A 21,133-nucleotide genomic window follows, 5' to 3' on the forward strand; every position below is an offset into this window, starting at 1 on the left:
AATATGTCGAACAAATGGAACGACATGACCTTTTGAGAAGCAAAGCTTTCAACTTCGAACTGGAAGAACTTTGTACTCGAATAATGGCGAACAGATCAGAAACAGTTGAATGTTAATTGGTTATCGCTGGAGAACTGGTGTAAACGTCAAAAACGTGAAAGGTCACCATGTGAGAACGAGCTTAATAATGCAACGTGAATGGTCATCACGTTAAAGTACTAAAAAGGTCATTAGAAGTTACTATGAGGGTTAAGTATACAGGTCACGTAACATATCATTGAAACTGTATGCGTGTATTTATTGTTTTCAGCGTTTATAGAACAGAATCAGAAAGGATAAAAAAATCATGTGGAGCATCTATTGGGGTTAAAATTGATTCGGTCTACAAAGCCGGCCAAAAGGGAGTAGTTACGGCAGTTAGCCGGCTCTCATGCTTAAGCGACTCACTGTTACAAATCGGCAAGAGAAATAACGGTAATCAAGCCGGATCTCTCGTACGGAAGCTGGGCCACAAGCGGCGAAGAAGAGTAAAAGATTTAATGTGGAAGCGTTATGGGGTAAATTTAATGCGGTAGCTAGCCGGCCCCATCAGACATGTTACGGTAAACTCAGCCGGCACTCTGGCCGCTCGAGGCATATTGAAGTTGGATGTGCGACGGAAAGGTCAACTTGAAAGTTTACTAGGGAGGCAAGCGAAGAAGTGCTTGAAAGTCGGCAAAAATCGGCTAAGTTCCTCCATGACCTTTAGTGGAAATTTGAAGTGAAGATGGATGACCTTTGGAATCACTATTACCCAACAGAGTCATCATATTGGACTTCAAGTCGCATGACCTTTCGGGACCATTAACCCAAAACGAGTCGCACATCTCAACGGATCATCTCAACAAAGGATGACCTTTATCAGGGAGGAAGCGAACTACGCTTGTCTACATGATGTCCCTCCATGACCTTAATTGGATCTCATTTTGAAGTCGTACAATTGATACGCACCATATTCCAAAGATTAAAGCAGTATTCCTAAGTCGTTCTTGATACGCACCTGATTCTCAAAGCGGATTGTGATGAAAAGTCGCATTACGGATGCGCGGACTTGCTCAACAGAGCGGAATGGGCCAAAGAGCGGAAAACGGTGGACGGGACCTGTGACCTTTACGAGTCAGAAATGGAGGATCCTAGTCTACATTTGATTATAACTTTTGTTGATCTGTTTAACTGTTGATCTGTTTTTGTATTACAAGTGATATGGAATAGTATTTTGATACAGATCTCTTTATTTCACATTGTGCATTTGGATTTATGTGATAAAATGGAATAAGAGAATTTGATGTTTTGAGCACACACAGACACCGGCGACCGTCGTCTTTTCGTGGATTCGGGAGCGTGTCCAGCCTCAACGGAGCTCGGCATCCCCCCAGAGGCATGTGAGACGAGGGCTCACTAGCGTTCACGCTCGTAGCGCTAGGCGTTACGCCTTTGGATTATGGTCTGTGTTGTGTCTCGCTCTGATTGGCTTGTTTTGTTAGTGAGCGCGGCTTAGCACGCGCTGCACAGTGATGCACAGTGTGGAATTGGCTCGACGTTTTACGATCGAGCTGCGCCGATCAGTGTTGATTTTCTGTTATGCAGACTTGTCAATATTATTAAAGTTAGCAATTAGCGGTGCGACGTTTTGTGTTTCCGCATAGATCGCAATCCAGATCGCATTGCTCGCTCCACAGGATTCATCCCGTTTGAGTCTCTGTCTCTGGATCCATTCTGGATCTAGCTTTAGACGGGGATCTAAACGGGGACTTTTTTCCAATTTGTAATAAATACTGTACGTATTCACTTTACTGTAAATAAATATTAAATTTATTATGATTTGGCGTTAAAAGAAAACCAACGACTGAAAATAAGCAGCGTACTCCGAGACAGTGATAGAATCCTATGCAGCAAACAAATCTGGAATTAATAAGAAGAATGGCTTTCGTGGATAAAGTTTAGAGGCGCCGAGACGTCACGTTAACTGCACAGACAAATAGCTGTGTAATCAGCAAGACGAATCTCGCCATCCGTCTTGTTGTAAGAAATCTCTGTTAATTTGTCGCATCAGTTTGCTGCTCGTCTGATTAATCGGTCGTGAGCACGGGGGAAATGTAGGTCATCTACAGCTGTCCAGCGGAGGATCCAGTGGCGAGGGAGAACCAGAACAGCATTAATTGTTCGCTTTGCTGTAGAACAGACACACGCTGGCCTGCTCGCCTCTGCTTTTAACACATTAGTGTGACCATAGTGTGTGACTTCGGCGCACGCGAGATTTCTGTCTTTTGAGGCAATGAGCTGAAATCACTTTACAATAGCGAATTTTAGATTTCACAAAACAAGTTACGTGCAGTTCGACGTTCGGATAGAAGTTGGCGTTACGGGTTGATTTACGTCCGTTCGCGACGTAAGGCGCCGTAACCCAACGTCGTTGGCTGACGCGTAAAAACTATCTGCCTTACGTGGACCTGTGCAACGGCTCAGCCATAAGGCTGAGCAATAAGCCAGCGTATGCTGCCTGTGGATCTTTTTTGTGTGCTCTAACCGCCTCCCCGAGAGCAGGTTGGTCACGCTCTCGGCACTCTCGATTCGATTTATTTTTTAGCTGCACGTCACTGCAAGTGTGCATCCGTACAAGCATTTTAAACGATTTTCAGTCTGCTAACGTACTGTTTATGTGACGCGGTAGTTTCTAGTGGACGGAGCCTAAACCATGTGAAATCTAAAATTCCCTAATGTTTTAACTAATACGTACATTATCGCTGCTCAAAGGTCGCTGTTAATATTTCCATATCGCGCTGGCAGTATTCTCTTGAGACCGGATTTTCGCCGACACATTATCAAGTAAGACTGATGATTCTGGTCGCAAATTGCCGGAACAGAGTATTTTTTAGGGACATTAATTTTATTCGTCAAAATACAACCTCTCCCACATTTACATGTAAAAACTGACAGTCAACATTAATGCGCTCAATTTTAACAAACTCTTTCTTGTCGGAATTTTGGGGGAACAATCTTGGCGGTTTTATCATGTTCGCTACGTTTAGGATGAGCGCACCAGTCGACCCGACGCCGGACGAGGTTCGCGCCCGCGCCCTGCTGACCGCCGCCCGGATGGCGGACGCCTGTGGCGACCAGCTGGAAGCCAGTCGCCTGTTTCGCCGCGCCGGCAACTTTTTCAAACTGGACCAGCAATGGCACGCGGCCGGCGCCGCCTTCCAAACCGCCGCTGGGCTGAAACTGCCGTTCGAGGTGGAAGCCAACACCGACCCGTATCTGACCACCGGAGCGCGGCAGATTACGGCCGCCGATCTGCTGAAGACGGCCAGCGACTGCTTCGTCAAAGCCAAGGACACCGGCGCGGCGGTGACCTGTCTGCAGACGGCCGCGGACCTCCTGACCGAAGACGGGGACTTCACCACGGCCGCCGGGTACTGCACGGAAGTGGGGAACATGCTGGCGCCGCGGGACGCCGACGCCGGGATTCGTTACTACGAGAAAGCCGCTCGCCTGCGCGAGGCCGCGGCGGACGTGTTCGGACGGAAGGCTGCCGACACCGCGTGGATGACGGTGGGAGAGTGGCTGGCCCGGAAGGGTGCCTACATCGCCGCCATCGACCTTTTCGAAGGACTCGCGGACCGCATCATCCGGGAACCCAGCGCGGAGGATTACGCCAGCAAGCACGGCATCTACGTGGAGGGCGCCACGAAGCCGGAGCGCCAGTGCGTCTTCCGGGCGGTCCTCTGCTACTTATGCCGCGATGGGCCGTCGGCTGCCCAGGCGGCCGTGGCGCGCTGGGACGCCAAGCTGCCATCGTCGGGATCATTCGATCAGGAACGGAACGTCTTGCGGCAGGCGATGGGCGGCGCCGAGAACCGCTTCACCGCCGACAGCATTGCCAAGATCTTGCAGGCGCCGGAGAATACCACCGACAGCTACCCGGGTTCATTCGGTCCCCCGGCGCATCGTTTGGACGAGTGGACCAGAATGATGCTGGGCCGTGCGCTGCAGATGCTGCGTGATGCCGAATACCAGGCGCAGCGCTGATTAGATACAAGTTACGCCGAGTGCGCCCACAAACTCTTTGGCCGGCTTCAGCTTAACTGCATCGGAATGATGGATGTCCGCATACTGTGTTTTCGTCATGTTGTGCGTATGTGCGAAAGGTCACCACGAGTGGTTATTGTCCACGTTTGTTTGTATTACTTCTTTACTGGCATTCAAATAAGTATTTAACCCGTGACGTTTAATTTTCTTTCAAAGCTCTCTGCATTTAATTATTTTATACCTGCACAAGTTACACTTTATTATCTCTCTGCGCGCACTGGCTTATTAATAATTGCGATCTTTCTTTTGGCTGATGCCGTCTATTATACGATGAACCGGATATAAGACCTATTCATATGTGATTTTAACAAGCAGTAGCCATACACTAGACAGTTAAATCTGAACATTAACAAAATACCCACAATCTGTATTCTCCCACGATTGCGTCAAATCGAAAAACATTCCTCAAATTCGTGATACATTGATTTTTCTGCTCGGACCGACCAGAAACCCTAATTTGCACCGCGGAAGAACTGCATAATGTATATTCCTTAAGTATGAAAATATTATCCCGTTGCAATTTCAAAAGACAAACTAATAAATAAAAAAAAGTCATTTCCCCACGAACGGGTGAATCTCTTGTCCACGTTCGAAGTCCGCTCAATGGTAAATACTAAATAAGAATGTGTTGCGGTGGCGAGGGAGATATTTCACTAACGAATAGTTAAAACGCATTTTGGATTGCTTGTGCCGTCATCCAGCAGGCTAAGCCGGGTGATAGCCGGCTTGATGAAGTAAGCCGGAAGTCTGGAGCCTTAATTCTTCCGGGCACAGGTCTTCCCAGCGCTGCGTAACAGAACAAGAGGAAATTTGTTGAGATTTGGGTACTTCTATGCTCGTTCCTATGATTCTCGCATTCTCCATGCGCATCCAGTCCTGTTTAGACTGTGAAGTTTATTTCGTCAAGTATCAAATACCAAAGAAAACTATAGGAAAACAGACAGTGATTTTAGCACTAACAGTCATAACGACTCATACGTACAGAACTATACTAAATTAATAATGTAATTAATAAAGCGCTTAGCAGTAAGTTATTACCACGCTGTCGCGTTTGGAAAAAGGTCATACTTGCTACAGGACACCAAGTTCATAAACGTGTAAATTGTTATACAAGTATACGAGTACTTGTGCACGACTGCTTCTGTTATGTGACAAACCAAAAAGAAAACATAAAAAAGAATTAAAAAATCCTAAGAAACGGACGATTGTGGAAGTTACGCAAAAAAGAGAATAAAACGGCACGATGACCGCCACAGCTTCACGCTTCAGCGATGCCCTTCGTCTTCAACATCACGCAGCAGTCGCAACGCCCGCTCCAGCATCATTCTGGCCCATGGCTCCAGACGGGGGTAGACGCCCCGGAGGTCCGCAAATTCGTAGTTGTCCAAAGGATTCGCCAGCATTTGCCCGAAACCTGCGGCATAATGAACGCTGCTCGAGCCGCTACTCGCCGGCCGGAGGACCCGCGCGACGTTGGCCGCGGTGAAGCGGTTCTCCGCGGTGCCCATGGCGTGTCGCATAATGTGGCGCTCCGGATTGTACGCGGTGCCGGCCGGCGGCAGCGTGGCGTCCCACTGCTGCACGGCCTCCTGCGCGGCCACCGGTCCGTCCCGGCACAGATAGCACAGCACCGCCCGGAAGTAGGCGGCACTCACCGTCAGGGCGGCACCGCTCCCGGAGTACCCGCTGCCGATCTCCGACCCGGGAATCTCTTTGGCGTGATGCTTAATCAACCCTTCGAAGTGGTTGATCGCGGCGGTGTAGTCCCCTTTCTGGGCCAACAGCTCCCCGATTCCCAGCAACGCCGGCCGCGCGCATAACCGCCCGTACCAGCCGGTCGCGGCTTCGTGCAGGCGAACGGCTTTTTCGTAGAACCGAATCCCGGCGTCGACGTGCAGCGGCGCCACCATTAGCCCCAGCGCCGTGAAGTACCCAGCGGACGTGGTGAAATCCCCGCCGTCCATCAGGAGTTCGGCCGCCGTCTGCAGACAGCCCACCGCCTCGTGGGGGTTGTCGTCTTTGACGAAGCAGTCGCTGGCCGTCTTCAGCAGCCCGATGGCCGTGCCCTGCCGCGCTGCCAGGGTCAGGGACGGGTCGGGGCGGGCGTCCACCTCGAAGGGCGCTTTCCGCTCGCCGGCCTCTTGGTAAGCGATGCCGGCCCACTGCCAGCGGCGGTCCAGTTTGAAGAGGTTCCCGGCGCGCCGGTACAGATGGCTGGCTAACAACTGGTCGCCATGGGCCACCGCCGTGCGGGCAGCGGTCACCAGGGTGCGGGCGCGACCCTCCTCCGGCGTCATGTCGTAATCGAGATTCTGGGCGGCTGGTGCGGTCATTCTAAAGTAAGGCACGTACCATCAACACGCGCGCCCGAACTTTTTGCGCCTTGATTTGTTTACGAAAAACAGCGTTACAATTGAAAACGATTACTGTGATATTCGTTCAGATTGTCATTTTACCTAATTTCGGCAATTCTGCTTGTTATAATATTAACTTAACGCGAGGTTCCCAGTGGTTCGGTCCCTTTGCGGCAACTCATATAACACAGTCATAACACGACTTCATATCAAACTCACTTGAAGATACATCAGGAAAATGATTTTTCTACACTACAGCGTTAGAAAAAGCTTTATTTTACTGACTGTAAATTAATTACGCGATTTTAAAGTCAAAAGTTTCAGGTTCAAAAAATTCAGAGCGTACTGTTCATTCAAAAAATTTCTGGAAACGCTGTTTGGTGCGGAAACAGTGTAAAGCTTATCACACATTGGGAATCCCAATATCGTTGCTATTAAAATTTAAAGTGTAAAAAACCGATCCAGGGGTGGTGGGGTGGTGCCGCCCTGAACATTTTCTGCTATAACTCTTAAAGCTTACGTGATATCGAAAAACGGTATGTGTAACAAGCTCAGCAGGTAGTGTTCGATTTATTGAACCTTTTTGAGTAATTTTTTTTAACGCGTTGACTTGTTGTGAAATTAAGTTTGATTTCTCACAAAACGCGTTTAAAGTCTACCGTGTTTTGTTGCGCTACCTTCACTACAGAAAATCTTCAGCTGGAGCGCTGAGTAAAGCAAATGCAAAGACAGCAGGGCTGGAGACGGCAGAGTGAGCAGACGCGCACGCCGCATGCAAAGACAATAGCCGTCGGTCAACTAAGTTATCACACCATCCTGTCACTAACAGCTTTGGCTCAGCATTCCTTTGAAACGGCTGATTACTTCACCTGCGCTAACAATAGCTTTGGATCAGAATCCCATCCATCGCTCTTGACCATAAAAGACCGGATTCATAACTCGGATTGCCTAAAAGCAGCGCTAGCCGCTTTCTCTCTGTTGAACAGCGCTTCCCCCTTCGACACTCATAACGGAAAATTGTTTTTTAACGTAAACAGAAAATCTTCAGCTGGAGCGCTGAGTAAAGCAAATGCAAAGACAGCAGGGCTGGAGACGGCAGAGTGAGCAGACGCGCACGCCGCATGCAAAGACAATAGCCGTCGGTCAACTAAGTTATCACACCATCCTGTCACTAACAGCTTTGGCTCAGCATTCCTTTGAAACGGCTGATTACTTCACCTGCGCTAACAATAGCTTTGGATCAGAATCCCATCCATCGCTCTTGACCATAAAAGACCGGATTCATAACTCGGATTGCCTAAAAGCAGCGCTAGCCGCTTTCTCTCTGTTGAACAGCGCTTCCCCCTTCGACACTCATAACGGAAAATTGTTTTTTAACGTAAACAATTTTTTCACATACATGATAGCGCCATATTCTGATAGAGGAGACTTTATTCTTTACAATGAGCTATAAGCCCCAAAATGAATTTCCACTGGGAACCTCGCGTTTAATAAACCGTCTTCTCCTGGCGAATTAGATTTAATCGTGAATTTCATCTGTTAACGTGTCTGTGAAATTATATTAAAATTTCAATCTGATTTCATCAACGTAATACCCAATGGAAATTACGATTTTCGGGCAGTTTTCGGATTTTTGTCTGAGCTTAGTCAATCTTCAAATAATTTTAAATTTGGCTTAGTAAATGTAATAGGTTACCCGACAAGCGAAGGTGGCAACAAATTCCGGCTGGCAGTGGAGTTGGAGGAGACGAGATGTGACCTTTCGTAGAGCAGCTATAAAATGTCGTGTGAAAAATTATACAGTGATTAAACCACGAGCGAAATTTTAGCAATCTTCCTGAAGTCCGGACAAAGAAGAATGATCGAAGGGTGACGTGCCGAAAAGCGGTTGTCTGCTATGGGAAATCCAGGGCAGGAAGCAGGCACGTATCACGCGCACTTGGCCAGGCCCGCTTCGCTGACAACGAGCAAAGGGGCACTGGAGAACGAAGCACGAGTCGTGCATCCTGTTGTCGAACAAAACCGCTGTCCAGTCTGTTTGCCTAGTGGCCTACATTGGCTTGTATCAAGTAGCCTACATTGCCACTGGCGCGGAATCGCGATACTGGTACTAGGAGTTTAATTCTGTTAAATGTGATTCCTGTCATATTGAGACTTTACGGAACTTCACGTACAAATGGCTGCTCATTATCAGCAACAGCAAGACAAATCGTACCATCCGTCTCGTTAACCTGCTGAGAAATCTCATTCCTTTGTTGGTCGTCTTTTATTAGTCGGTCAGGAGAACAGGGGAAATGCAGGGCAGTAAAAGCTGCCCAGTGGACGAAAGTGTGGCGCGAGAGAGAACCAGAGAGCGTTAATTGTTCGCTGCATAGCTTTATAGGCACCAGGCACACGCTGATCGGTTCGCCCTCTTCCGTTGCCATAATGTAACTGCTTCTGCGCACACGAGATTTTTGTAATTTTGGGCATCAACTGAAAACAGCTTCTGCTGATCTAAAATAATAATACACTACTGCGTTAGCATCACTGGTCAAAGGTCACACATACCTTTTCCATATCGCATTGACTGTATTCCACTTAAGCCGGATTTTCGCCGTTTTATTGACAAGTAAGAGATGAGGTTTCTTGCCGCAAATTGCCGGAATAGAGTATGTCTTTTAGGGACGTCTATTGGTCAAAATAAAATTTCTCCCACATTTAAACACTGATAATTCTACAGTAATTCGCTCAGTTTGCGCAATCTCTTTCTCGGGATTTTTTGGGGAAAATCTTGATGGTGTTTGCTATGTTTAGGATGACCGCACCAGTCGCCCAAAATCTCCATTGCGACACGGCGCCGGACGAGGCTCGTGCCCGTGCCCTGCTGACCGCCGCCCGCTCGGCGGTGGCGTGGGGCAACATGCTGGAAGCCAGCCGCTTGTTTCACCGCGCCGGCAACTTTTTTAAGATGGACCAGAAATGGCATGACGCCGGCGCCGCCTTCCAAACCGCCGCCGAGCTTAAAATGCCATTCGAGGCGGACACTATCCCCGCCCCGCCCTACACCACGGAGGTGCGGAAGATAACGTCCAGCGGTCTCTTGAAGACGGCAAGCGACTGCTTCGTCAAAGCCCAGGACTTCCGCGTGGCGGTGAGCTGTCTGCAGACTGCGGCGGACCTGCTGGCCGAAGACGGGGATTTCACCACGGCTGCCGGGCACTGCAAGGCCCTGGCGCAGATGTTGGCGCCACGGGACGTCGACGGCGCAATTCGGTTCTATGAAAAAGCCGCGCGCCTGCACGAAGCCGCGGCCGACGTGCACGGGAGGTCCGCTGGCGACAAAGCGTGGCTGACGGTGGGCGAACAGCTGGCTCGGAAGGGCGACTACACCGCGGCCATTGACCTCTTCGAGGGACTCGCTGACCGCATCCTCCAGGAGCCCAAGGCGAGGGATTACGCCAGCTCGGGCGGCGTGTACGTGCCGGACTTTTCGACGGCGGAACCCAAATGCCTCACCCGGGCGGTACTGTGCTACCTCTGCCGCGATGGACCATCGGCTGCCCAGGAGGCCGTGGTGCGCTGGGACGCCAAGCTGCCGTCTTCTGGTTTTATGTTCGATCAGGAGCGGAACGTCTTACGGCAGGTGATGGGCGGCGCCGAGAACCGCTTCACCGCCGGCCACATCGCCAAGATCCTGCAGGCGCCGGAGAACGCCGGTTCCGCCACCGCGAGCGGTCCACCATGGTGCGACAACGACACCCAGACGCGTCGTTTAGACAAATGGACCACAATGATGCTGGAACGCGCGCTGCAGATGCTGCGGGATGCCGAAAACAAGGCGCAGCGCTGATTGGATCCCTGTTGCGCCGGGTGTGTCCACAAACTCCTAGGCCAGGACTAGCTTAACGGCATCGAAATTATGGATATCGGTATACTGGGTTTTATTCATGTTGTGCGGACACGCGAAAGTTCATCAGGAGTTGTTATTTTCCACTTTTGTTTTCATGACTTCTTTACGGGTGTTCGAAAAAGTCTAGTAACCGTGACCTATAATTTTTTCTTAGGTCTCTAGACTCTCTACACTAGTTATTTTATGCTCGGTCTTTTACATCTATCTGCACGCGTTACTTACTCGTACTTAATTGCGATCTTCCTTTTGACTCATGCTGTTTAATGTTTATTATACAATAAGTCGGATAAAGACAGCGTCGTATGTGATTTTAACAGCAGCAGCCAAATAACCACAAATGAGCTAAAAAACAAAAACTAAGCGGCTTTCGCGGGTTTCAGTAAAACAACTAAATATAGTACATACCAATACCCTGGAACAGAAACTGCAGAATACAAGATTAGCATTACACCGACAGATTTGTGAGCAGAGAACCCTTCCAGTTCCTAAACGGCAGCTTAGGAATTGGAAGGTATTCTCACTCTTCGGTTGAGTAATTGCTGAATTGGCCAGTTCATTCACTGCCCTCGCTGTCGGACGGCCGGACTGCGCAGGATCATCCTTGGATGCTGCACACCAGTCCTCCATGAAGCGCGACAAGGCGTACACGCAGAACCGGTTAAATATGGCCACCTCGACATCGGCTAGACTGCCTGCCGTCCACTGGCGTCCGCGATAATGGGCCGACGGACGCGGATCACAGGACTGGTAGTCGTGAAGATCTGCACAATTCCCCAACAGAGAATACACAACATATACAGTAATTTACCGCACACCGGCAAATAACACGAACGATCAGCCGACCGCCTTATTAGCCTTTGAAATCGTGCAACTCAGTTTTAAATTTATTACAATTTAGTAGGTTCTAATAAAAATTTACCAAATTTTTATTATGTATTATTTTTTTTAGTAAGTTAATTTTTATAAAAATTTACAGCTTCTCTTCGAAATTCGGTAAAAAATTGACGCTGTCGATAAACACCCACCTTCACCACTCTTTTGGCCTTCTCCTCGTGCTTGCTGATATCGACCAACCAGACGGCCAGGCGTTCCACGTCCAGCGGCGGCCCTTTCCACTCAAGATGCCGCTCAAGCACTTCCACCATCTGCGCCTCAAACACTTCCACCAGTCCGCAGAATCTGGTTATCAACGTACTTTGAATTGTTACACCTGCACCTATATGTGGATATCTTCAATTATCTTGCAAGATACGTAATGAACAATATCCTTGGCGCATATATGTAATACGCATATTGATGAGCTTTTTCACGCAGATCAGTTCCCTGACGAGGAAAATTGACGAGTCGATGATCTACGGAACCAGTGAGTCAATGAGCAGCTGGGCTTGCCGGGTAACCAACAGTTTTTTTCTGTCGTATGGTGCGAAGGCAAAGAAATTCTGCATCATACACGATTACTGCTGGTTTTTTGTCGCTTATGGTTGTTTTCTGGTAAAACAGGAGACGCGAGATGAATACGCGCAATAGTATGCGCCAGCACTTGTGAAACCTTGACGGTATGGTTCATAGGACGGTTCGTAGTGCGGTGGCATGAAAAGGAATTCAGCAGCCGCTTTCTGTTTACATGTGCATCGTTAAGATAAACAGTTCAGAGACATTCGGAATTGGAATAAATCAAATCCGTATTTTTATTAATTCCCACTTCAAGGTCATACGTGCGAATCGGGTTACAATTTGAACAAAAAGGTCAGGTTTATGAAACTGGTACCGATAAGTTTTTTGGTTGGTTGTTTTCTTACTCTGTAATTAAACACTTGCTGAATAAGCATGCGGTAAGTATTACTACAGTATGTGAATGAAACTTGTTGTATCACAATGGCTGTGTACTTTTAGTCGGGAGAAATCAGTCCGCTGTGGAGTGGAGAGAAAGTGTGGCAGGAGAGCCGGAAAATTTTGGGCGCACCAGCATATAACGTACTGTAATTCCCCGCTTTTGTACGCTGGCGTTTTAGCCTATAAAATTCTTGCGCCATGTACGTATTACTCAAATCGACTCCGCACAGTTTGTGCCACTCAATTGCTAGGTGGAGAAACAGGTTTTCGACTATTTTAACGCCGGTATTTTAACGCCGGTGCTGCATGTAATCTTCGCAGGAAAAGGCATTCTTCAAATACGTACGTACGTCGCTCAATAATATTCAGTGCTCTAACGAGAATCTTCTTACCTCAACAAAACTCGCAGAAAGCTGTAGAATAAAATTGTAGAAAGCTGGAATTCGGTGTAAAATTTTTGTTTAGTTCCCACTTCCCTTAATACGGTATATGTATAGTTGGAGGTTTCTCGCATTTCGGACACTACCACACCATGGATTCGCGTACCGGACATTAGAGAAGCGATATGCACCGCGCTGTCCCACATAACAACCAGTCGATCAAGAACTGATCAAAAACTAGTTTACAGAAGCTTGTTAACGAAATTAATAAAAAAACTTTCAGTATGTAGTTTTCAACTTTTCTACTGTGGAACAGCGGAGAGAAGACTTACGTCTCTGGTGTCGGGCACGCGAATCCATATTGTGAACGTTGCCGGTAAACGAAAAACGTCCAAGTACTATCCTTACGCTGCACATTGTCATTCTTCTTTTCGTTATTTGTTACTGCCTTGTTGTATTTAGTGTAAGAATTATTATTATGCTAAACTGATCTCTGAAATAGTTGCGCATTACGCAAGAACAGAGCAAAGGTCATTCACTCAGATTACACCGCGTTCGTGCGCTGTCGCCATAAACACCGTCTGCTCTGTGACCTTTGTCCTGCCTATCCGCACTCGTAACTGCTAACGCCGCTGTGGCGATGTTTCCAGACCGCTTTCGCTGTGTGCGGTGCCCTGGCTGTTTTTTTCATTTAATGGCACTCTTTTCTTAAATCGCTAAATAATCCTGTTTTGTCGATTATTTTTTAGTTATTTTTTCGTAGTTTCTTTCCTATTATCTAAGCTGTTAATCAATTCTTATAGATCAATCTGCTGAGGTTTTCTTTGCTGGATTTAAACTAAACTGTGTGAAATTTTTGTTTGACATGTTTAATTAATTTTTTCTTGGTATTTTCTCTTACGTTTCCTTCGTTGAATGCGCGCTTCCGCAGAAATGTTTAAAGCCTTTATGATAATTATTACTAATAATTATTACTATGTTAATTATTAATATTTTTGAGCGACAGCAGGAATGATAAAATTATTAAAAAGCAGCATCCCGAATTAAACCCAAAAATAACACCAAATAATTCCCAGTTAAACATTTCGGCGTACAAAAACGGAACGAAAAATTACCAATAAGCATCCGTAATATATTCGATTAAATTAATCACATCCTTGTTATGAAGAAAAAGTTTATCCTGTCGTTTACGACGCCGTCCAGCCATTTTTTATCGATCCTGGTACCGAGTACGGCGCGTCCGGCGAATCCTTCAGGCTGCAAAATTATCACACAATAAATCAGCCGTCAAATACCGAAAACTAGCGGATATTATGAAGAAAAAAAATTGAGAAAAAAAATGCGCAAAAAAACTATGTACGGAAAAATACCTACGACAAAATCAACAAAAACAACAATAAATTTTTTTATTAAAAAGGCAATTTAATTTAAAGAGTTATGTTTTAGGATTAATTTAATTTGCAGATGCCGAGAAATATTCTCCAGTAAAAATGGAGCTGAAACATTTTAGCAAAATCATGCAAATTACAAACAAAATATTTCTATAAAAATCAGAAATTTTTAAAAGAATTTTTCGCATAGGAAGATATAGTGCGGTGTCTTACTGGTCGAAGGGGAAATAACGGATGGATCCCTTCCTGTCCAGCCCCTTCAGCGCCTCCACCTCCTCCGCCGCAAATTCAAAATCAAACACGTTAAAATTCTCCTGCAAATGCGGACGACTGGTGCTGCGCGGAATGGCCATCCGGCCGCGTTCATTCAGGTAGCGAATCAAAATCTACAAAATTAAAATCCGTGAAATTTACGATAACATTCTATGAAAAAATGGCGCTAAAATATGTCCGCAAAATTCCGGTAAATTAAGAAAAATATATATTTTCAGCAGCCAGCCCAATAATTAACGGAAAAAACGTTTATAACATCCACGAGAACGATCTCGCGTAAAACTGCCGCGGAAATATTTCCGCAAAATCAAGAAAAAATTGAAGAAAAAATCATTTTCAGCACAGGAAAAAAAATTATGAAAATATTACCCAGTTTCTAACCTTGCTAAACGCAAGCTCTAATAAAACCTGACATCAATATTTATTAAAAAATAAATTTTGAAATTATTTACTCAACAATTTACACAGGCAGTACACATTAAACAGAAATTCCCGGTAAATAACCGGTAAAATTCCTTCCTCCGCCAATTACACCGTATACACTACTGCCGTATTTTTGTTGACAAACACAACAATGTCGTGACCTCCCGCAGTGAGCGCCAGAGTCCATTCTACCGGTCAAAGGTCACCGCGGTCAAAACGCCAAACTCCACAGCAGTTGCCGCTGCAAGAATCTTCCACCCACGCCACGGTCAACCGGTACGAAACGTGAAACTTCCCCGGCTGACCTTCAGACCGGCATCGCGCGCCACACAACGCTGCCTGTAACAACGACCTTTCAACCCTGTGCGTCGCAACCACGAACATGTTCCCCATCGGCACTTTCCACTGACCACAATCGAGACACATTCAGTTTCGTATATAAACCATTACCGCGCCGGAAACCTCATCAATTCAATTTCCTTCCGAATAAATTCGAATTTTCCGATTAATTCCGATTAATAAATCCCTGATTTATTTTCTTCGATTTTTTGTTTTTTTTTAAGTGTTGATAAATTAGTAATCATGTCGGTTGAAGCGATGAATATGTCGATGAATCCTGACGCCGTCTTCATCCCCCCCGAGCAGCAGCAGCAGCAGGGCCGCGAGGTGCAGCAGGAGCGCAAAGAAGCCCAGCAGACCAGCTACATGACCTCGCAGGTCAAGGTCCCCATGATGCACCTGCCCTCGCCCTTCATGAGCACCGGATTCTCCGCCCAGGAACTCATCGGTGAAGGCTTCCAGGTGCGTACAATTTAATTTTTAAATTTTAAACAGCGTGCTAATTTTTTTAAAAAATCCAGTTAATTTCTAACGGCATTTTAATTTACAAAATTGGTTTTTACTGTAAGTTAAAATGTGTGACCTTTATTGAGTAATGTTTAGTATCTTTGAATTTTATACTAAATATAACTTCTGTAAAAATATAATTAAAAAAATCAACTAACAATAATTTTTTAGAAATAATTTCAGTCAAAAATTAAATAAACCAAACAATATATGCCTTCTAATTATTTAGTTAATTACTGAAAATCATTTTTTAAGCGCTGCCGTGTTCAGGCGTTCAGTTGGTGTTTAGTCTGCGAAATTGTTCGATGGCACTAAATTTTATCAAAATTACGTTTTATGGAAAAATATTATCTCTAAATAGATTTTTCTTGAATGAACATTTTTATAAATTTTTCGAAGAATTATTCCAAGAATTTTATGAATTTATTTATGCATTTCTAAGAATTAATCAATGCATTTAGCAATGCAAATTTTCAAGAATATTTTTTCCATGACAAGCGTCGCATTTGTGTGAACGAATTTTCTAACGATTACCTGTAATGGACTTGTTAAAAAATTATTCGATGAACGATATTTTAATGAATTTATTTGTGGATTTTTTCATGAATATTTTGCTTCGTGACAGGCGTCCATTTCGCGCATCAGCGCCGTGTCGGAGGACATGCGCCAGCTGGACAGTCCCGAGCTGGACGAGGAGGCCCGCAAGGACATGGCCGCCAAGCAGCGCGAGCACGACATGCTGACGCAGCAGTACGAGAAGGAGGTGGAGCGCAAGACGGAGGCCTACCGCAAACTGCAGGAGGCCGAGGCCGACAAGATCCGCAAGGAGCTGGAGAAGCAGCATCTGCGCGACGTGGAGTTCCGCAAGGACATGGTGGAGATGGCCATCGACAACCAGAAACGCCAGATCGACCTGGAGAGCCGCTACGCCAAGAAGGAGATGGACCGCGAGCGCACCCGCTGCCGTCTCATGCTCGAACAGCAGAAATTCCACAGCGACATTTCGGTACATTTTTTAACCTTTTTTTTACAATTATATACGGTATTTAAATATTCTCTATATTTTTAAAATAAAATTTCGCTTTCCATTTCGGTAGCAGATTCGATAAAACAGCCATAAAAAATTCGAAAATAATTAAGAAAAAAACTGCAATGCAATTAAATTACCACCGAACAGCAAAACTTCTACAGCGACATCTCGGTACATTTTTGATCCCTTTTTTTTACAATTATATACGGTATTTAAATATTTTTTATATTTTTAAAATGAAATTTCGCTTTCCATTTCGGTAGCAGATTCGATAGAACAGCCATAATAAATTTGAAAATATTTAGAAAAAAGCAATGCATTAAAGTACCAATAATCAAAAATAAATTACAGTTCCATATTAAATAATTCAAATTAAAAGCCGTTTTTACGAATTTTATAAAAGGTCTTAATAAATTTTAATTACTACTGTACTAATTTACTGTTACACTAACACAGAAGCAGTCATTCTTATTTACACAGTTTGTTTAATTTTTTATTGCTCAGTTTTTATCAAGAAAAAAACCTTTTAACATGACTATCAATTTTTTTAAAAATCACATATTTGCCGAATTCCTTAATGCTATTTTATTTTTGCAAATATTTCCGATGATTAGTTGCCTAAATAATTTTTTTAACTCATTTTTATTTTTCTAAAACAAATTTTCTACAGAATATAATTTTTTTCAAGAAAGTGTACGTTTTTTTCCCTGATTTTAAAACGCTTTGCAAATATTTTTAAATCGATTTATTAAAATCAGCTGATATTCATTATTGTTAATTTTTCTAAAGGTCAACCTGGAAGCCAGCGCCGCCCACACGGAAACCTCCGGACAGTGCGTGTCGGAATCTCAAAAGTTCACCGAAAACAACCGCCAACTCAAGAAGTAAACCCCGCCCCCAACGAATTCCCCTCCGCGATATTTTCTACCTATCCTTAACAATATTTAAAAAAATCCCTTTTCAACATTAATAGCTTGTTTTCTTGCAATTCTCTAAATGTTCACCATGTGAGCAAAATTAATTAAAATTTTTGTACCGTATAAGATTTTGTACAGAAACTGTCTGTCTGTCAAACGCGAAAATGAGAATAATTAATAAAACGTGGTAACTGACCTGCGCGGGCGATTTGTTGTGTTTCTGGGCGATTTTTAGGACGACCGGGTCTTCGGTTAGCGTCGGGTCGTCGGCTTTGAATTTCTTCATCCAGCGCGCCGGTGAGCCGAGCGGCGCGAAGGCCGTCACGGTGATGCCGTGCTGGCGGCATAACTCGAAGATCTCATCGTCCATCAAGTAGGCGTGGCCTTCCGTCTAATAAAAAACCAACAAAAATTATCAGAATTATGCAGCAGAATTTTTCCATAAATTCCCAAAGAAAAAATTACCAAAAATATAGTGAAAAATCCATAAAATTTTTTAAATTCTTCGCCATTATTTTAAATAGATTCCCATAAAAATTAGCGAATATTCGGTTCAGGTATCGGTACAACGTTCGGAATTATTCGTCATTTCGATTAAATATTTCGAAAAAAACCCACTGAATCGGCAAAAATTCCAGGTTAACTGTTCAATTATTTTTTGATAAACTCCATTATAAATTTTAAACGAAATCAGTACAGTATAAGTCGGCAAAAAACTCTAGAACAGTCGGGAAATATTTTCCCTATAACTATCGAATAAAATAAGAAAAAAATCCATTAATCGGCAAAAATTTGGAAAATAATTCGCCAATAGTTTTGCACAAATTCCAAAACAAAAATTATATCCATAAATTGGGAAAATCACAAAATAATTCCTTAAATTTGCTGCATAAATTCGAGCAAACACCGGCATTATTTCTCCAAATTTTGCAAACCGAGGAATAAAATTACGAAATAAATTGTAAAATTGTAAAATTATTGTAAAATAACGTAATTGTAAAATTGTAAAATTACGTAATTGTAAAAAAAATTACGTAAAATTACGTAATTGTAAAAAAAATTGTAAAATTACGTAATTGTAAAAAATTTACGAAATAAATGCAACTTGTACCGTAATTCCTTACGTAATTTATTCGTAATTATTCAAATTGTCGTGTGGCCGACCTGCAAATTGGCTGGTTTGATGCGGCAGTGATCGAGGACAAACTGCAGTTGCTCCTTATTGAAGGCCGACACGCCGATGGACTTGGTCAGACCCTGATCCACCAGCTGCTCCATCGCCTGATAACCACCAACCACAATAATTCTGTCAGCATTTCAGAATTTTTTTAAACGACAGACACAAGTTCTATTGTACTATTATACTATTCTATTCTATTATACATTAATTGTTAATTAGATTGTTTAATGAAGCAGAAAACACACCTTCCAGACGGCCGCGTGGTCGGCCTTGACAAAGCGGATCTTCCCGTCGGCATCGCGCGGATTAAACGTGTGATCGTCCACGTACTCGTAGGCTGTCGGTCTACACAGCAGCACACCAGCAATAATTATTAATTAATTAAGAAATCACAGCTTTATTTTGTTCGCCACAAAACAATCAATTAATACATGTTTTTTAAAAAAAAAACAACAACACAAAATCACGGAAAAACAGAAAACTGGCGGTTCAATTGATGCGGATTTAACGAAGCATTGATGCCGAAATGTATTTTTACTTCAGCGAAAACAATCACATAAAGAAATATTACACAAATTTAAAACAGCAACGTACGAGTACAAACGGAAAAATAAAAAGCTGCTTGTTTCAGTTATCCTGATTCCTGATGCAATTACTTATATTTGTACTCATATCACTTTTGATGTTTGCAAATGGAGTTTCAAAACATTCAGAATACACTGCACTACAATATTCCACGGTTGCGGTACACGCTATAGTTAATCGTGACATTACTAGTACACAGTTATTTTAATAGCCCGCTTTTTTTTCAGCGCTGCTTGTTATATGCATAAATCATAATTGTTGAAGTTTCTCAGAATTTATTGCTGACCATAACTGTTTATATCATAAAAATAAAAGATAACGTGCAATGTATTATTTTGTACGCAATACTTTTCAAATAAATTTTGGAAAAATTTTCGAACAGAAACCCGGTTAATAAAATGCTTTTTATTTTACAGAATTAATGCCGCACTGAAGTATGCGTAAAAAGAATTCGGACACAACCTAACGTTCCCGAAAATCGCCATGCAAACGACAATATTATTATTGCCGACATGGAATTTAATATTAATAAAAAAAATCAATGATAATATTTAAAAAATATTCAAGCAGACTTACACGTGCACCAGGAATAAATCGACATAATCCAGCTGCAGATTCTTCAACGACAACTTCAGTCCGTCCAGCACGCGCGCCGGATCCATGAACGTGCCCCACAACTGTCGTAATAATAACCATTATTTATTAATTAAAATTTTTAAATGGATACGAAATACATTTTTATTGCAGTATGATAAAAAACTACAGTAAATTTCGATAATTAGGATTTATTCATTTTAATTGCATTTTTAATTCTGAAGTGTTTAGATAAATTACTAAAGTGGCATGCCGCATGCATATGAATTTTCAATGAATTTCTATCTGTTATTTTTATTGAATTTTTCCCCCGTATTCAACAGGTAGCCAGCCACCCGCGGTTGCCGCTCTCCCTTTGACCGTCCTTACCTTGGTGGTGACGAAGACATCCTCGCGGCGCACCGTCCCGTCGGCAATCTTGTTGCGGATGGCCTTCCCGATCTCCACTTCGTTCTCGTACACCAGCGCCGTGTCGAACAAACGGTAGCCGATGTCGATGGCCGTCTCCACCGCTTCGCGCGTCCCTTGGCAGCTCGACTAACCGACGACAAAACACTTTTACCACCATGACACCATCGAATAAAATCGCATCCTGAAAGTTACTTCGTACCACGGGGCCCTTTCCCTCGACGAAGGAAAACTGAAACGGAAATGGATTAATTGCACTGCTACGCAGTGATTACGGACAGGGGACAGACAGCGCGAGCAAGAGACAGGCAGGCAGGCAGAGTGAGTGAGAGAGGCAGAGAAACAGACAGAGTGAAGTGAAAGGAGACAGACAGACTAACTTGTGACGTGCCCAGTCCGAGCATGGGCGCACGCTGGCCGTTGTTGAAGGTGATGTACGGGACGGATTGGGCCATGGTGAAGAATCTACAGATCCTGGAAGTCCGCGCAAGCAACGACAAATTCATCCAAGGAACACCGAACAGAACTAGACTGCGCTGGTCCAACGAAGCGCGGTCCTGGATAGCTGCAGCTGTCTGCAGAATGCAGCAGATTAGATAAGATTTATCGGATAATCTACGATTTACTGCGGTTGCTTGTCTTGCGCACACTACTGTACGGCGCCGACGCGTTCCAGATAACACAACAACCGACCAATAATTAATAGATCAACAAAACATTTAAAATAAATTACAATTACCAAGATTTCCGATGTGTAATTTTCTGTGACGGCTGGCAAACTGAGAAATGCAAAAGAAACATCGCCGGAACCGGAAACAGCTGTCAGCTGGGTGTAGCGTTGCGAAGTAGAACGAATGGGGCAAATTCCATTCAAACGTAGCAAAGCTTTTTCCCGGGCA

At 44.2% G+C, this 21,133-nt stretch overlaps 5 protein-coding genes across 5 annotated transcripts; 3 read left to right on the plus strand and 2 right to left on the minus strand.

Annotated features, from left to right (window-relative positions):
• The first annotated feature begins 3,069 nt into the window (after positions 1–3,069).
• LOC129593181 (alpha-soluble NSF attachment protein-like) lies at positions 3,070–4,068 on the plus strand. The gene has a single exon (XM_055489388.1). It carries the CDS (start codon positions 3,070–3,072, stop codon positions 4,066–4,068), a length of 999 nt encoding a protein of 332 aa, XP_055345363.1.
• A 1,325-nt stretch (positions 4,069–5,393) lies between these two features.
• LOC129593182 (alpha-soluble NSF attachment protein-like) lies at positions 5,394–6,461 on the minus strand. The gene has a single exon (XM_055489390.1). The coding sequence runs from the start codon at positions 6,459–6,461 to the stop codon at positions 5,394–5,396; it is 1,068 nt and encodes a 355-aa protein (XP_055345365.1).
• Positions 6,462–9,279: 2,818 nt separating this feature from the next.
• Positions 9,280–10,314, plus strand: LOC129593183 (alpha-soluble NSF attachment protein-like). Its single transcript, XM_055489391.1, has one exon. It carries the CDS (start codon positions 9,280–9,282, stop codon positions 10,312–10,314), a length of 1,035 nt encoding a protein of 344 aa, XP_055345366.1.
• Positions 10,315–13,536: 3,222 nt separating this feature from the next.
• Positions 13,537–21,033, minus strand: LOC129593135 (aldo-keto reductase family 1 member C15-like). Its single transcript, XM_055489325.1, has 10 exons — positions 20,974–21,033; positions 20,615–20,809; positions 20,437–20,466; positions 20,196–20,363; positions 19,809–19,909; positions 18,893–18,992; positions 18,632–18,748; positions 17,664–17,858; positions 14,192–14,364; positions 13,537–13,844 (listed from the first exon to the last, which is right to left on the minus strand). The coding sequence occupies exons 2-10, from the start codon at positions 20,738–20,740 to the stop codon at positions 13,775–13,777; spliced, it is 1,080 nt and encodes a 359-aa protein (XP_055345300.1). The 5' UTR covers positions 20,741–20,809; positions 20,974–21,033; the 3' UTR covers positions 13,537–13,774.
• LOC129593136 (cytosolic-abundant heat soluble protein 107838-like) lies at positions 15,141–17,662 on the plus strand. The gene is made up of 3 exons (XM_055489326.1): positions 15,141–15,475; positions 16,146–16,526; positions 17,340–17,662. Exons 1-3 carry the CDS (start codon positions 15,257–15,259, stop codon positions 17,436–17,438), a joined length of 699 nt encoding a protein of 232 aa, XP_055345301.1. The 5' UTR covers positions 15,141–15,256; the 3' UTR covers positions 17,439–17,662.
• Positions 21,034–21,133: the final 100 nt, after the last annotated feature.

This window comes from Paramacrobiotus metropolitanus, unplaced genomic scaffold (assembly GCF_019649055.1).
Source record: "Paramacrobiotus metropolitanus isolate TYO unplaced genomic scaffold, Prichtersi_v1.0 Parri_scaffold0000060, whole genome shotgun sequence".
Lineage (NCBI taxonomy): Eukaryota > Metazoa > Tardigrada > Eutardigrada > Parachela > Macrobiotidae > Paramacrobiotus > Paramacrobiotus metropolitanus.

What these genes read in the sequence shown, in the direction of transcription:
- LOC129593181 (XM_055489388.1), top strand. Translation starts at nt 3,070, where the DNA reads ATGAGCGCACCAGTCGACCCGACGCCGGACGAGGTTCGCGCCCGCGCC.
- LOC129593182 (XM_055489390.1), bottom strand. Translation starts at nt 6,461, where the DNA reads ATGACCGCACCAGCCGCCCAGAATCTCGATTACGACATGACGCCGGAG.
- LOC129593183 (XM_055489391.1), top strand. Translation starts at nt 9,280, where the DNA reads ATGACCGCACCAGTCGCCCAAAATCTCCATTGCGACACGGCGCCGGAC.
- LOC129593136 (XM_055489326.1), top strand. Translation starts at nt 15,257, where the DNA reads ATGTCGGTTGAAGCGATGAATATGTCGATGAATCCTGACGCCGTCTTC. An exon ending in TCATCGGTGAAGGCTTCCAG is followed by an intron (nt 15,476 to 16,145) that starts GTGCGTACAATT and finishes GCTTCGTGACAG; the next exon opens with GCGTCCATTTCGCGCATCAG. An exon ending in AATTCCACAGCGACATTTCG is followed by an intron (nt 16,527 to 17,339) that starts GTACATTTTTTA and finishes ATTTTTCTAAAG; the next exon opens with GTCAACCTGGAAGCCAGCGC.
- LOC129593135 (XM_055489325.1), bottom strand. Translation starts at nt 20,740, where the DNA reads ATGAATTTGTCGTTGCTTGCGCGGACTTCCAGGATCTGTAGATTCTTC. An exon ending in TCGGACTGGGCACGTCACAA is followed by an intron (nt 20,467 to 20,614) that starts GTTAGTCTGTCT and finishes TTTCCGTTTCAG; the next exon opens with TTTTCCTTCGTCGAGGGAAA. An exon ending in TCAAACCAGCCAATTTGCAG is followed by an intron (nt 17,859 to 18,631) that starts GTCGGCCACACG and finishes GTTTTTTATTAG; the next exon opens with ACGGAAGGCCACGCCTACTT.